The sequence below is a fragment of the Palaemon carinicauda genome, chromosome 12, assembly GCF_036898095.1.
Source record: "Palaemon carinicauda isolate YSFRI2023 chromosome 12, ASM3689809v2, whole genome shotgun sequence".
NCBI classification, from domain to species: domain Eukaryota; kingdom Metazoa; phylum Arthropoda; class Malacostraca; order Decapoda; family Palaemonidae; genus Palaemon; species Palaemon carinicauda.
Window position 1 is genome coordinate 155,180,238 of NC_090736.1, and position 14,442 is coordinate 155,194,679.

The 14,442-nt window shown below is 43.6% G+C and overlaps 1 protein-coding gene across 1 annotated transcript in view; it reads right to left on the minus strand.

Moving 5' to 3' along the window:
• Window positions 1–763: 763 nt before the first annotated feature.
• Window positions 764–14,442, minus strand: part of RanGAP (Ran GTPase activating protein) — a 47,643-nt gene continuing 33,964 nt past the window's right edge. The window contains exons 10-12 of the mRNA XM_068384650.1: window positions 6,626–6,754; window positions 5,190–5,308; window positions 764–3,893 (exon numbers count right to left, since the gene is read on the minus strand). Of these exons, the coding sequence (XP_068240751.1) occupies window positions 3,827–3,893; window positions 5,190–5,308; window positions 6,626–6,754 (315 nt within the window). The 3' untranslated portion in view covers window positions 764–3,826. The remainder of the gene's footprint in view (window positions 3,894–5,189; window positions 5,309–6,625; window positions 6,755–14,442) is intronic.

Sequence of the window (14,442 nt, forward strand, 5' to 3'; positions counted from 1 at the left end):
TGCAAGGGCAGGGATATCCTTGCCCTATAATCTGTACAGCAAGAATGTGCACATTATCAATGACAACTCCTTCCTCATACAGCCAGAAGCCTACTTATACAGTGGGAATGTAAGGAGGCCTATTGACAGAAAACTGTAAATGGAACAAAACATCATTACATACATACATATACCAAGGCACTTCCCCCAATTTTGGGGGGTAGCCGACATCAACAATTGAAACAAAACAAAAAAGGGGACCTCTACTCTCTACGTTCCTCCCAGCCTAACAAGGGACTCAACTTTGCAGTTTTCTTTTGGTACCACCTTCCTTGCCTCCTACTTTCAATTTTTCTGTTGTTTCCTTTGGTGTCTTTCCTACGTACTTTCCAAACCATTAAACTTTATCTTTCTCTAATGTACTGATCACCTTTCATTTAAAAGGTCTTTCCAAGCCTAGAAACTAGATTTCTTTTAAGGCAAGACACAAGGTTCAACAGTTTGGACAAAAAGAAAAAACAAATGGATAATATATTCAACAGAATTTCACAACAGCAATATCATTGAAACTCAACTATAAAATGTTCTTCAATATTTAACAAAAGAGGACATCAAAATGTCTTAAGAAGAACAGACATAAAAATGCATAAGATAATTATGTCTAAAAGAAGAGCAGGCATAAAAATGCATAATATAATGATGATAATTGGTGAGAACAGTGATAGATATCAATATATTAATTTCTATTCCCTTTTAAATTATTATGAAAATAAAACAAAACCTTATACCTCATTTTATTATGATGAAATACTGTATCTTTGGTTAACAAAACACTGAACAAGGCTTCCTGTTCTTTGGTTAGGAAAAGGTTTACAAAATGAATGAAAACAAAAATATTTTTAATCAACACCAAAATTTTTCATGGTCCATCATAATAAACCAAGGTAGCTGAGAATGTTCAAAGAACATCCGATGGGACAGCTTACCTGTCACAAATTAATATTGTCAAATTGGAATACAAGAACCTAATGGATAACAGGTACTTAGGACAGATGCAAAAATCCTATTGGCATCATTAATATCACTAACATGGCAACATACTTGCCACATGGGCACTGCAAACACTATGCTTGCTTAAAAAGTATTAATTGTAGTAATATCACGGCAACCTCGGGTGACAATCTCTGTTTCTGAAGCAGAATTAAAAGATTTGGCTTAGATCTAAAGGCAGCCTTGAAATTAAATACATCCTAAAAAGGTTGATAACACTTTGTATACAAAAACCGAGCTCTGCAATAATTGAAAAAAAAATCCTTTTGGGTCCAATCGTACCCATTTTATATGCTTTTCTACAGCATTTAAAGAAATTTTCCTTTTGTAAATAATAATTGTAGACAGAACCTTGTTGTTGAAGCCTTTGTACCTAAATTCTATGATAAATAAGCAAGACTTTACTTTACCCAGTAAAAACAAGCAAGATTTCTTAATTTTCCACTATTAAGTAGGGAATATGTAGCATTTCAAATAAAAAACAAAAACAAAAATTTATTACTATGGTTTTCCTGAGCTCAAGTAAAGAAATAAAAATTACTTTAAGGCTGATAAAAATAACAGAAATTACAAAGCAGTCAGTTACTATAAACTGTACCTAAATTTCTCTAAAAAGCTAAAAACATTCAAACTTGTGAAAGTTGTGAATTCTGTACAAAGAAATAACTTTTTATCACGCCAATAAAACCTAAAGTACATCAAAGGTTACTTGGCTATACACTTTGTATCATAAATGAAGTCTTTTTATGCGGTGGCCACAGGAATGGGTGGCTTAAACCCATTTCCTGGCTCATACCTGAGGAGGAAAAGGAAAGAAGTGGGACCCAATAAGAGGCAAGGAAAAATAGATGACGCAAGAGAATTTCTAAAACTTTAGTCGATGAAAAAGCATTGTCATTGAATATGGCAACCCCAGGATTGCTGATCTATTTCAAAGTATATGTGGGATGAGATGCTCTTCTTTTTTTAAAATATGCTGCTTAAGAGGAAGGAAATCATTCTTCAATGTACCTGATCATTACCTGATTGAATGCAGTAGCTATGATATGTAGGAACTAAAGATAATTGGGTAATTACACAAAATATATATTTCATAACCTTGGTTAATAAAAATCGAGAACGGTAATACCTTGGATTGCAAGTAGCTCGGAATACTGTATGATCATTTCTGTACATGAGCATGAAATGTCAATTTGGTATACGAGCATTCTACAAGCAGAAATTTCCCTATGTATGCATATTTTTTGTGGCCAATTACTAATAAGAATGGCACGATATTAGTCAATTGGTGCCCATATGCCACACACCCAGCATTCACACAATATTTATGTGATTTTTACCCCATTTTCATGCTATTCTAAAGAAAAGGAAAATGCAGTCCTCTCTTTATTCTGTGGGTTCTTTGACATAACTTAATGTAAGTGCAAAAATAAAGATGACCGAGTTTACGTAAAACATAAAGTAAGTGATTCAGTTAGTGATAGAGAAAACTGTTCAAGAAAGAAAGAGTCGATATTTTACCCAAAATTCTCATGGAAGGAGATTCTCCCACTAAGCAGTAACTCCTCCTCCTCTCTCATCTCCTGTACGTCAGCAGATACTTTCCTCAAAGTGAAAGTTAATTTGTGAATACTTTCTATTCCTTGTAAATTGATAACTTATATTAATTTCTGATGTTAGGGGTATACTGTAATTTTCTCTTTATGTAACATTACAAACTTTTAATGATGAGCATTTATGTGTACTTATAGATGTGTGGAACTATCAAGTGAATTCCCTTCATTCTTTATGAGAAAATTATTTCGGTTTAAAAGCATTTTTGGTTACGAGCTTGCTCCTGGAACGGATTAAACTCATCTTTGAAGGGACCCTCATCATCAAAACAACTCTTCAACTCTTAGAAACAAAAAAGTGGTTCATGTGCAGTTCTAATAAAATAAAAAGCTTGCCGAGATCAAAATTTACACACAAAATTACTTGAACAAAATTCAGCAAACCAACGTAGGATTTCTTTACAAACAACAATCCTAAATTTCAACACGCAAATATGTGTTGAAATTTCTTAGAGTGAAGTCTTTCATGGAACTACATATTTTCAATGTTTTTACATGGGAAAAATATTCATCATTTCCCTCATATCAAAATGGTTCTATTCTGAAGTCGTGCATTACAAATAATGCCATACATATAACACTCCACATACCTTTAAGTAAGTTGCTAATCTAATTTTTAGGTGAGGTTATATTGCTTTACCATACTTCAGTAACTAGAGTGAACCAACACAAAAGGAAATAACTATTATCTTAAATCCCCAGGATATTTAGTCCTTGACCATATCAATACTAAACAACAAATTCACATTTTCAAAATATATATAAACTTACTGAACTTATTATAAACAAGTTTGTCCTCATTACATTATTTCTTTAAATTACAATCCCATATTTTCTGTCAAAATTGTTACATATTTTTTGGATAATCTCGTCAACAAATATTAAACTTTCTCTCTCTCTCAAGAAGAATTTCATATTCTATCTAAAGGTATCCAATTCCACTCTTCTTTTATGATGAATGCCATATTTTTCAAAGATTAATTTCAAACACTGTATATTCAACAACAGGGGGGCCTCCTGCATCGATAAAACCTACAAAACTAAAAACTGATCTTATCAAATCTGCACTTATTTTCAATACCAATGAAGTTACAATGCAGAAATATTTTCTTCAAGTTTGAAGGAAGGTGATGTCCTCAGAAAAACAATCATACGATCTACGGATAACCTAATGAACAAAATCCTTACTGAAACAACGCAATCATAAGTTTATGCTTCTCCTGGTTAAAATCGTCAATCTTCGGGTTGGGTCTGAAAAAGTAAAGAAGGCCAAACATGTTAATATTTTCTTATTATTTCAATGTATAATTTATGCTTAAAATTTTTCTTCAATCTATACAAGAGAAAAAACTAGCACAAAATATTTCATACCTCCAACTACATGAACGTCATAAGATGATAAATTAAAAATAACACCAATTTATTGGTAAAAACTACACCAAAATTCAATTTTATTTTTCATTATCTATGCAAATGAGAATTTAGCATAATATGTATACATACATATCCATGGAAAGGAAGATTAGTCAGTTAAATGTTTTTCAAATTCTTAGTATTAATCTTTTTTTGCTAAGATGAATTAAGTAAAATGTCCCATGCATGAGATAACTTTTTAGGTTATTTTGGGGGGAACTAATGAGCCAACTTTGGATGAAATCTGAGCTAAATCAGTTCAATGCTTAGTCATAACATGTTTCCTTAATACGTAATACAAATTCTTTTCTTAATCAATAAAAAGGGATTTTGACGAAGGAAAAATCTATTTCTGGGCTCAACCTGTGTCGCTCCATAAATGCTCCTTAAAGCACCATTTCAAAGGTATAAATACTGGTAAATATACCAGAGAAAAAAGTTGCATGGAATGCTAGGAATATATCTAGCTCGCTCACCCCTAAAGGCTGTCGGTATTAAAACTGGGGCGAGTGATACCACTACCAGAGATCCCTTTCCAATCAGACTTCTCCCTCCTCAAAATCCCCCGTTACTACGAGGTGTCGTTCACATAAAATTACTACATAAAATCATAAAAGAAAAAAAAAACAGCAATAAGACAAGTTTGATGTTAAGTATAGTACAATTAACCCTTTTACCCCCAGGCTCTTTGGAAATTTCCAACCCTTAACCCCCAGTGGCTTATTTTTTTCCCAGCACATTTTGCAGTATATTTTTTTTAAATTGCTCTAACAGCCTTAATTTTTGTCATAGAGAGGTCAGGTTGGTCTCATTCTTTTGGAAAATGCCTGAAATTTCTCAAAAAATTATCAAACCAATGCCAAAAAAAATGTAAATAGCAGTTTTTTGCAAGGACGTACCAGTACATCCATGGGGGTAAAGGGATGAGTTTTGTGAAACGTACCAGTACGTCCTTTGGTGGTAAAAGGGTTAATACGTAATACAAATTCTTTTCTAAATCCATAAAAAATAAAATTACTACATAAAATCATAAAAGAAAAAAAAACAGCAATAAGACAAGTTTGAGGTTAAATAGAGTACAATTAATCATTGCCAGTCCACAAATGCACAACAAGATTGTATACCAGTACTTACTTGGACAGGAAAAGCTGCAATGTTGATTTTGTTTGTACTGGAAACATTGGTTGCTTTACTAGATTAGTCACTGCCAATAGACATCCTTTCAGATCCCAGTCCAACTTGAATTTCTTATCCTACATAAAAAAAAAAACAGTAAAAGGGTTACAAGTAAAATATACATACATACATATACCATGGCACTTCCCCCAATTTTGGGGGGTAGCCGACATCAACAAAGAAACAAAATCAAAAAGGGGGACCTCTACTCTATACGTTCCTCCCAGCCTAACAAGGGACTCAACATATATTTATTCACTTATAAAAATATCTGAAAGCTTTTCTTAATGATACAAGTCATTTTAATGGTCAAAACTTATCTTTTCTCTAATTTTGATGAAACATGGTTTGTAGGTACAGTTGGACACAGGTATTATTATTATTAAATGCTAAGCTACAACCCTAGTTGGAAAAGCAGGATGCTATAAGCCCAGGGGTCCCAACAGGGAAAATAGCCCAGTGAGGAAAGGAAACAAGGGAAAATAAAATATTTTAAGAATAGTAATAACATTAAAATAAATATTTTCTATATAAACTATAAAAGCTTTAGTGAAACAAGAGGAAGAGAAACTAGACAGAACAGTGTGCCTGAGTGTACCCTCAAGCAACAGAACTCTAACCCCAGACAGTGGAAGACCATGGTACAGAGGCTATAGCACTACCCAAGACTAGAGAACAATGGTTTGATTTTGGAGGAATTCCTGTTATATCCTGCTCTGAAGAAGTGCATCCAGCCACACCCTCACTGCGTTCAGCCCTGCCCACAACCTGTTCCATTTCTCCCTACACTATCTATTTGGTTACTCACCGTGAGGTGAAGGTGTGACATGGTGCACTTCTTCAGAGTGAAGTGTGCCAGGGTCTCTTGTGTCCAACTGTACCTTTTAAAGAGAGTGATTGCTGGCTACGAGAATTCCTAACTTTGACCTTTTTCTAGGTCACAGGTCCATCAAAATCTCTAAATTTTACTTATTTCTCAAAGTAATGTAACTTAGTAGAGTATCAATTTTTATGTTAATGATTATGTATCCCAAATAACTCTGATATTGGCCTCCTTTCATGTTGCCAAATCAGCTTAAAGCTCTAAAAAAAATCTTTCTCCGATTGTATTCATACATTATAAGTTAATTCTTTCATGATCACAATCAACTGTGATATGCTTAAATTAAATAATGTTGGAATTAAACAGTATATAAGCTGAAGCCTTATTGATATTTTTCATTCACTCTACTCATAAATTCAATTCAAAATGTATACAGTACTGTTGGAGTATGAGCACTGCCAGAAATATACGTTTATAAAGAACCCTTTCAGAAAAATAAAATGGCAGTTCCTAATGCATAATTACATACAAATCAATCAAATGAAAATCTTAATCAATGTAGTAACCTTACCTCACATTTGATAAGTCCTAAATAAACTAAGAAGTTGTTTGTTGCAACCGACATCAGGTCCTCTTTCTGAGCAGCAAGGAAAGCAGCGCTAGCTAATTTCTCGGTGGCAGAAAAGACAGCTTTTTCGACCTGCATCATACGAAGTAACAATTTAAGTATAATCTTCATCATACAAAACTCATCACCAAAAATGTTCAACAAAAATATTACTACTTTTTCTCCCTTTAAATATTCCTGTGAAATTTGATTACCAATTACCAATATTGTTTACCTTTTAAACAAAAGACAAATTTCATATCATTGACACATTTCCTAGCCTATACCAATCCTTTAAACACAAATTATTGAAGAAGCAAATATAAACATGGAATACAGAATATTATTCAAATTAAACACTGTACAGGCTACAATTGCAACATACTAAAGAAAATAAAAGCAATCAAGCAACTCATGATTATTTATATCGGGAAGGAAAACTGGAAAGGGAATTATATGACTTCCACTTGACCTCAGCCCCACTCTCACCAGGTAGACTGGCTACCCCGCTCACTCACACCTCTCGGCTGAGTAACCACTTTGCTTTATGGCAGGACTTCTTGAGGGACAGGGTGGCGGGCCAATTTGTATAAATAGCTCCAGGTTTGTATATTAGGACAAATACAAATTACTAACAAATTTGTTATTTGTTCCGGCGTAGATACAAACCCAGAAGAGAAAGTAATAAGAGTGAAAGTAAAACTAAGAAGAGAAAACTACAATCACAGGAAGAAGGAGAGGCATATCAATAACTACCCAGAAAATGGTAAAGGTATTGTAAGACAACCTCTGGATATTTATAAACTCGATATCTGATTAACTGTTTTAAGATTCTATAGGGTATCATTAATTCTCATGAAGTGTTCAGTACACAAATTCTACATACCAAGGGGTAGTAATTTATGAAAAATACCAACACAGCATAAAATTCATATCACCACCAATCAGATAAACCAGTGGTTCCCAACCATTTTTCTGTCATTTCCCCCTGCACCCAGTTCAACCATCCAGATTTGCCCCTTCATGCCCCACCCAGCCCTCATGCCCACTCACCTGCCTCAGAAATGGGCATGACACTCCAATTCTCCCCTTGAATATCATGTCAGTGAGAAATGATATGATCATATCACAATTGAATGGCTAACAACAAATTGCCGCACGTACTATGTGGACATTTTCCGCTTGTTTTAGTTAGTAGGTAGTGTAATTATTTCCCCCCTGGAAGCTTCAAATTTCCCCCAGGTTGGGAACCACTGAGATAAACTGTTTCTAAATTACATTATTTTTATGGTTGAACACCTGATTCTGTTTTTGTTGGCTTAATCCTACTACTAACATACCTACAGATTCCCAAACAGATTGTTTCTTGTCCATTTCATCACCTACTCCGACAATCTCCGTCTCTTTTCCTCATCTCTAAAATTCACACTTATACGATATTTCCTAATTTGTGGTACAATTTTCCCAACGTAATTCAACCATCAATTTTGTTATTTAGTCACACCATCTAAAAATCAAAAATTTTAAACAATTTTTATTTTTCCTAACATACTCACCGAGAACTACTTTCTATAGGAGAGTCACTTGACCTCTCAATCTCGACCAAGATATTCCCGCGTTACCCCCCTATCCCGCTCCATATAGTTTCTACCCCCGCCGCCAGGATACGCCCTGAGGGCAGGATCAGGGCAGGTCACTGCCTTCCCGGGTCAGCATCCTCATTAAGTTCGATGTTTAGCCCAACTCGGCAATGGAAGAATGGCACTCGGGGACGGACGGGAGGGCCATTACCCGAAAGTAGTTCTCGGTGAGTATGTTAGGAAAAATAAAAATTGTTTAAAATTTTTGATTTGTTCCGACACAATATACTCACCGAGAACTACTTTCTATAGGAGACTTACACCTTAGGAGGCGGGAGAGCCATTCTGCCACTTGGTCTGGCACATAGTGCCTGGAGGGCTAAGGAATGCGGGGCTTATCAGAGAGCGGATAGAGGGTAACTGCGGAAACCTTACACTTATTATTTTAAGACTCACCTCTTAACATCTTCTCTACTGAATCTTCTCCTGAAGAAGTAGGGACGAGTCTATTCACCGTTGGGGACGTCTTCTAGCCTGCCGCTACACAGCTTGAAGGGCGGCGATGACTGTCCCAATTGAGAATCCATCTAAAGACTTTCTTGAATAGTCTTTGAGATAGTGGGCAGTGAAGGTCGACTGGTGCGACCAAGTGCCGGCCTGTAGGATCTGCCCCACTGCCATGTTTCTCTCTAAGGCCAAGGAAGTGCTCAGGCCTCTGATGTCATGGGGGCGGGGAGTGCCTGGTACTGCCACCTTGTCCTCTTCATAAGTCCTAGTGATGACTTGTCTCAGCCAGAAGGAAATAGTGTTCTTGGAGACTTGCTTCTTATTAACACCTGAGGAGACGAAGAGGTTCTTGGCACCTGGACGGAGATGAGCCGTCCTTTCCAGGTACTTCCTGAGCGTCCTGACTGGGCATAACTTCAGGTCTTCCGTATTGCCTGTCTTGGGAATGGCCGGAATTGAGAAACCTTCAAACCTCGGGTCCCAGACTGCTGGGTTCTGAGTCTTCGCTACAAAGGAGGGTACGAACTTGAAGGATACCTCCCTCCACCCTTTGGAGTGTGCCACGTCGTAGGACAGACCATGGATCTCACCGACTCTCTTAGCTGAAGCCAAGGCTAGCAAGAAGACTGTCTTGAGGGTGAGGTCTTTGTCCCCAATATCTTTGAGGGGTTCAAAGGGAGGACGACACAGCATTTTCAGAACCTTGGCCAGGTCCCATCTGGGCACTCTCCTGGCTTGAGGAGGACAGGACTGCTCGAAACTTCTAATCAGCATCGCTATGTGTCTCGAGGTCCCCAGGTCGATGCCTTTTAGGAGAAAGACTTGGCCTAAGGCTCCCCGTACTCCTTTAATAGCTGGGATTGACATCCCTATTTCATCCCTAAGGTACACGAGAAAGTCAGCTATGTCAGGGACCGAAGCTTTAAGAGGTCTTATGTGTTTTGCCGAGCACCACTTCGTAAAGGCGGCCCACTTCGCCTGGTAGACCACGGTAGAGGATTTTCTTAGGTATAGGGACATCCTCTTAGCTGTGGAGGAGGAGTACCCCTCCTTCTTCAGGAGCCGCTCGATAGTCTCCAGGCGTGAAGGCGAAGAGAGAGAGGGTTGTCGTGGAACTTGAGGAAGTGAGGTTGACTCAGCAGATCTGGCCTGGGGGGCAGATGCCAAGGCGGATGGCTTGCCAGGTCTTTTAGATCCGCGAACCACTCTCTCTCCGGCCACCAGGGCGCTACCAAAGTCATCCTTAGGTTTTGGGAGGCTCTTACTCTGTTGAGCACCTGCCTTAACAACGTGAAGGGGGGAAAGGCATATACGTCCAGGTTGTCCCACTTGTGCTGGAAGGCGTCTTCTAGGGCTGCTCCTTCGTCTGGTACCGGGGAGCAATAGAACGGTAGCTTGGCGTTGAGCTTTGTTGCGAAGAGGTCCATCACCGGGGAGCCCCAGCGTTGAACGATGAGTCTGGCCACTTCCGGGTGTAGGGACCACTCCGTCCCTACTATCTGACCCATTCTGCTGAGGCCGTCGGCTAGCACGTTTCTTTTCCCGGGGATGAACCTTGCTAGAAGTACCACCTGGTGCTCGTCCGCCCAATGCAGGATGTTTATGGTGAGGTCGCACAGTTCTTTCGACTTCATGCCACCTTGCTTCTTTATGTAGGCTACCACCGTGGCGTTGTCGCACATTAGGGCCACGGTGTTTCCCTTCAACCGACTTGCAAAGTGCAGACATGCCTTCTGCACTGCTTTTAGCTCCAGGACGTTGATGTGGAGATGCCTTTCGGTCTCCGACCAGGTACCGCTTGCTGTTTCCTCCCGCAGGTGGGCTCCCCACCCTAGGCTGGAGGCGTCTGTGAACAGGAGAAACTCGGGGGGACAGGACCCGAGGGGCATCCCCTTGAGGGAGTTCGACTGGCATCGCCACCATTCTAAGGCTGCTCTCGTGTCCGGAAGGACCGGAATCAACGCTTTCTGAGAGCCTGTCTGGGACCATAGGACCTTGAGGTTCCATTGTACGGGTCTGAGCCGTATCTTCCCTTGGGGAACCAGTTTCTCTAATGAGACCAGGTGACCTATCAGCCTCTGCCAGTCTTTCGCCCTCCTGGAATGCTCCGACAGGAATGGCTGAATGATATTGATGAGGTTCTGTATCCTGTCTTCCGAGGGGAAGGCCTTCCCCTGCACGGTGTCCAACGTCATACCCAAGTACCCCATTCTGTTGGATGGAGTTAGGTTCGATTTTTCCAGGTTGATAATGATTCCCAGACTCCTGCAGAATTGGAGGAGGTCCTTCCCTTGCTCTTCCAAGAGGGCCTTTGAGCTGGAAAGGAGCAACCAGTCGTCCAGGTATCTGATGAGATGGATACCTCGTTCGTGAGCCCATACTGAGACCGTCGCGAAGACCCTCGTGAACACTTGAGGGGCCGTCGACAGGCCGAAGCAGAGGGTCCTGAACTGCAGGATCTGGGAGCCCCATTTTACCCGGAGGAACTTCCGACTCGACGGGTGGACCGGGATCTGGAAGTACGCGTCCTTGAGGTCGATCGTCATCATGAAATCCTTCTCCCTCAAGGACATCAGGACGGATTTTGGGGTGTCCATCTTGAAGTTCGTCTTCTTGACGAACTTGTTGAGGGCCGACAGGTCTATCACTGGTCTCCACCCCCCCGTTGCTTTCTCCACCAGGAACAGGCGGCTGTAGAAGCCTGGCCCTGGGAGAAGGACTTCTTCCATGGCTCCCTTCTCTAACATGGAGGAAACTTCTTTTTGCAGGGTGGCCCTTTTCAACAGGTCCCTGGGGGCCAACCATTCTGTCTGGGTGGCTGGAATAAGAGGGGGTGGATCCGCTATGAAGGGGACCCTGTAGCCTTCTTTCAGGACGGACACCGTCCAAGCATCCGCCCCATGCGTTTTCCATGCTTGCCAATGAGGTCTGAGGCATCCCCCAACCCGAGGCTTGGGCGGGAGTAGGGGGCCTCTCCCTCTACCTTCTCCTAGAGGGGCGGCCTGATCTGCCTCTCTTCGAGGCGGAGTAACCCGACCTGAAGGAGCTGGCAGGAGCTGGAGCTCCCCTGCGGGAGGGCTGAGGGGTTGTTGTCCAGGAGGAGGAGGGGGCGTCCCTCCTCGAAGAGCTGGGGGTGGCCTGAGGAGTCACGGCACTATCCGAGACTGATCTCCTGTAAGGAGGCCTCCTGGAGGATGTTTGTCTGGGGGCGTTGGTCTCTCTCCTCTTGGACACCTTCTCCATTAGCACTTCTAGCTCCTTCAGAGGAAACAGCGACTCACCCCCTAGGGGTAGGCTACGAACCACTCGGGCCTCTCTGTCCGGGATTTTCCTTGCCAACTTAGAAAGCACTGTGTCCCGTTTTCTAAGGACCCAGTTGGCCGTCAAGGAGAGTGCTTGGTAAGCCATAAACTTGAGGGCTTTCCCCCCGGAGGTGAGAAGGTCCGTCAGGAGACCTTGCTGCTCAGGATCGTCGGGGTCTGTGGAGGCTCGTACGTTCACCAACGTGGAGGCCCACCAGTCCAGCCATGAGGAGACGTTCACAAGATCTCTTGACATCTCCTCCATCATGGCGGCTTCAGTGGGTAAGAAGGACACAGGGGCTGAAGAGGCCCTTTCGTCCGAGCCGCCTTGTCCCAGGATGTCCAAGGCTGGGTCCACCCTACAGGGACCTGGGCGCCGTCCTTCCGGAATATAAACCTTGCCCTGTGGCTTGAGACCTTGGAGGAGTTTGGAGGCACTCTGGGACTTGGGGGCCTCCGCACTGCTGGCCACCAAGTTATCAATGTATTCTTGTCCCAGTACTAGGTCTGGGGCGAGCGGAAGGGCCAGGGAGGACTTCGGCAGGGCGTCACGGTGAGTGTATCTCAGGAGGCTCGACCTCCAGGCATTCACCTTAGGCGCCGAGGGTTCTGGAATCCCATGGAGCCTCCTGATGAGACCTACCACCCTTCTGTAGGCGGAGTCCTCCGACGGGGAAGCCTCGCCTCCGTCGGCCGAGGCCTCGGCTTGGCGTGGGGGCGCCGTGCTTGGACGGTAGACAGGGCGTTCTCCTCTTGGTTCCAGGGAGGTCGACCCGTAACCGTAGGGCGCTCCGTACGCGGGTGGGTCTCGCCGTAGGGCGGGAGTCACCGGCTCCGGGAGGGCCTTCGACTGCCCCAAGGCTCTGGAAGAGGAGGACACGGTCCCGGTGGGATGACCTGACCACGGGAACCGGTCCTTCCTGCTCGACGACCGCCCCAGCTGGGCTGGTTCGGTCGGGCTGCCTTCTCGGAAGCGCGTTTCCCCCCGCTGGGCGGGGTGAACCGGAGGCCTCGAGGACTTATGCCTAAGAGCGAGGTCCTTCCTGCGTGGCAGATCGAGCGGTTCTAGGCTGTGCGTAGGTAGCGACAACCTAGAGGCTCGTTCACTGGACCGAGAGTCTGGAGAGCGGTGCCTTCTGGACTCTCCTGAAGGGACGTAGACCCATTCGCCGCCGGGAGAGACATCCCTCCTGTACTTACGGGAGTGAGAGCGGGGGCGCTTCCTGCTGTGCCGCGACCTTGACCTGGAGCGGGAACGATCGCTTTCGGCCCGCTCTCTCTTCCGGTGTCGTTTCTCCCTGAGTTCTCCTCCGGAGGATGAATCCGCCTCCGAAGAGTCTGAGGGCGCCACGTTCTTCGCGTAACGGCTGCTCGAGTGATGCGCGGGGGAAGCTCTTCGCCGTCGATCGTCCGAGACAGGATGTTGAAGGAAGTCTTCGGGAACTGCTGTAGAGATCGAGGGCACTGTGTCTACTCTATCCCTGCTAGGAGGCCAGGGGCCCAGGGACACGTCCATCCTTAGCGGTGACCTCCCCGGAGTCTTCGGCAATTTCCACCCAAAAGCATCGCTACTCGGGCGGCGAACTCTAGCGTGGTTGTCCTCTGGAGGGGGAGAGCCCGACGCACCGGCCCACGAGGGCGGGGGGGACTCCGAAATAGCAACACTGCCCCACACTGGGTCTTCCGAGGAAGCGTGATCCCCTGCCAAGTGGCCCGATTCACCCGAAGCACTAGCGGCCCTTCCGTTCTCTCCAGAGGGGCCAGCCCTTGGTTCCTCCCTCACACTGGGTTCACCGGGGAGAACACTATGGCTAACTATAACACTGGGGGCTTGTTGCCCACTCCTCTGCGAAGGAGACGGAGAGGCCGAGGCTTCGTCGGACCGATCACTGACCGACGGTAAAGAGGACACGCCACTCACTTTCTTGGGGGAACGCTTAGACGACGACTTCTTGGTACTGTATCGTACCCACTGTATGCCGTCCCAACTTACGCACTCCGGACACGTGTCCGAGGAGGAGCAAACTTTACCCCTGCACGTGGAACAAAGGGAATGAGGGTCCACTTCTGGCTTAGAGAGGAAAGCCCCACACGACTTTCCGGCTCTAGGACCAGGGCAACGACGCACATGCTCCATCGTTCGCACACGAAGGGCCAACACTATCGAGTTACAAGAACATTGGATATACGCAAGGGGGACGTACTGAAAACACTTGCGAAAAAAGCACTACGCAGAAAAAAAAAAACACAAGTCCCCACACTGGAAACACGTGGAATCACAACGCGCCAAAGGATCGAGAGAGCGAGAGAGTGAGATGTTTCACATCTCACAACCAAGAACTTAATGAGGATGCTGACCCGGGAAGGCAGTGACCTGCCCTGATCCTGCCCT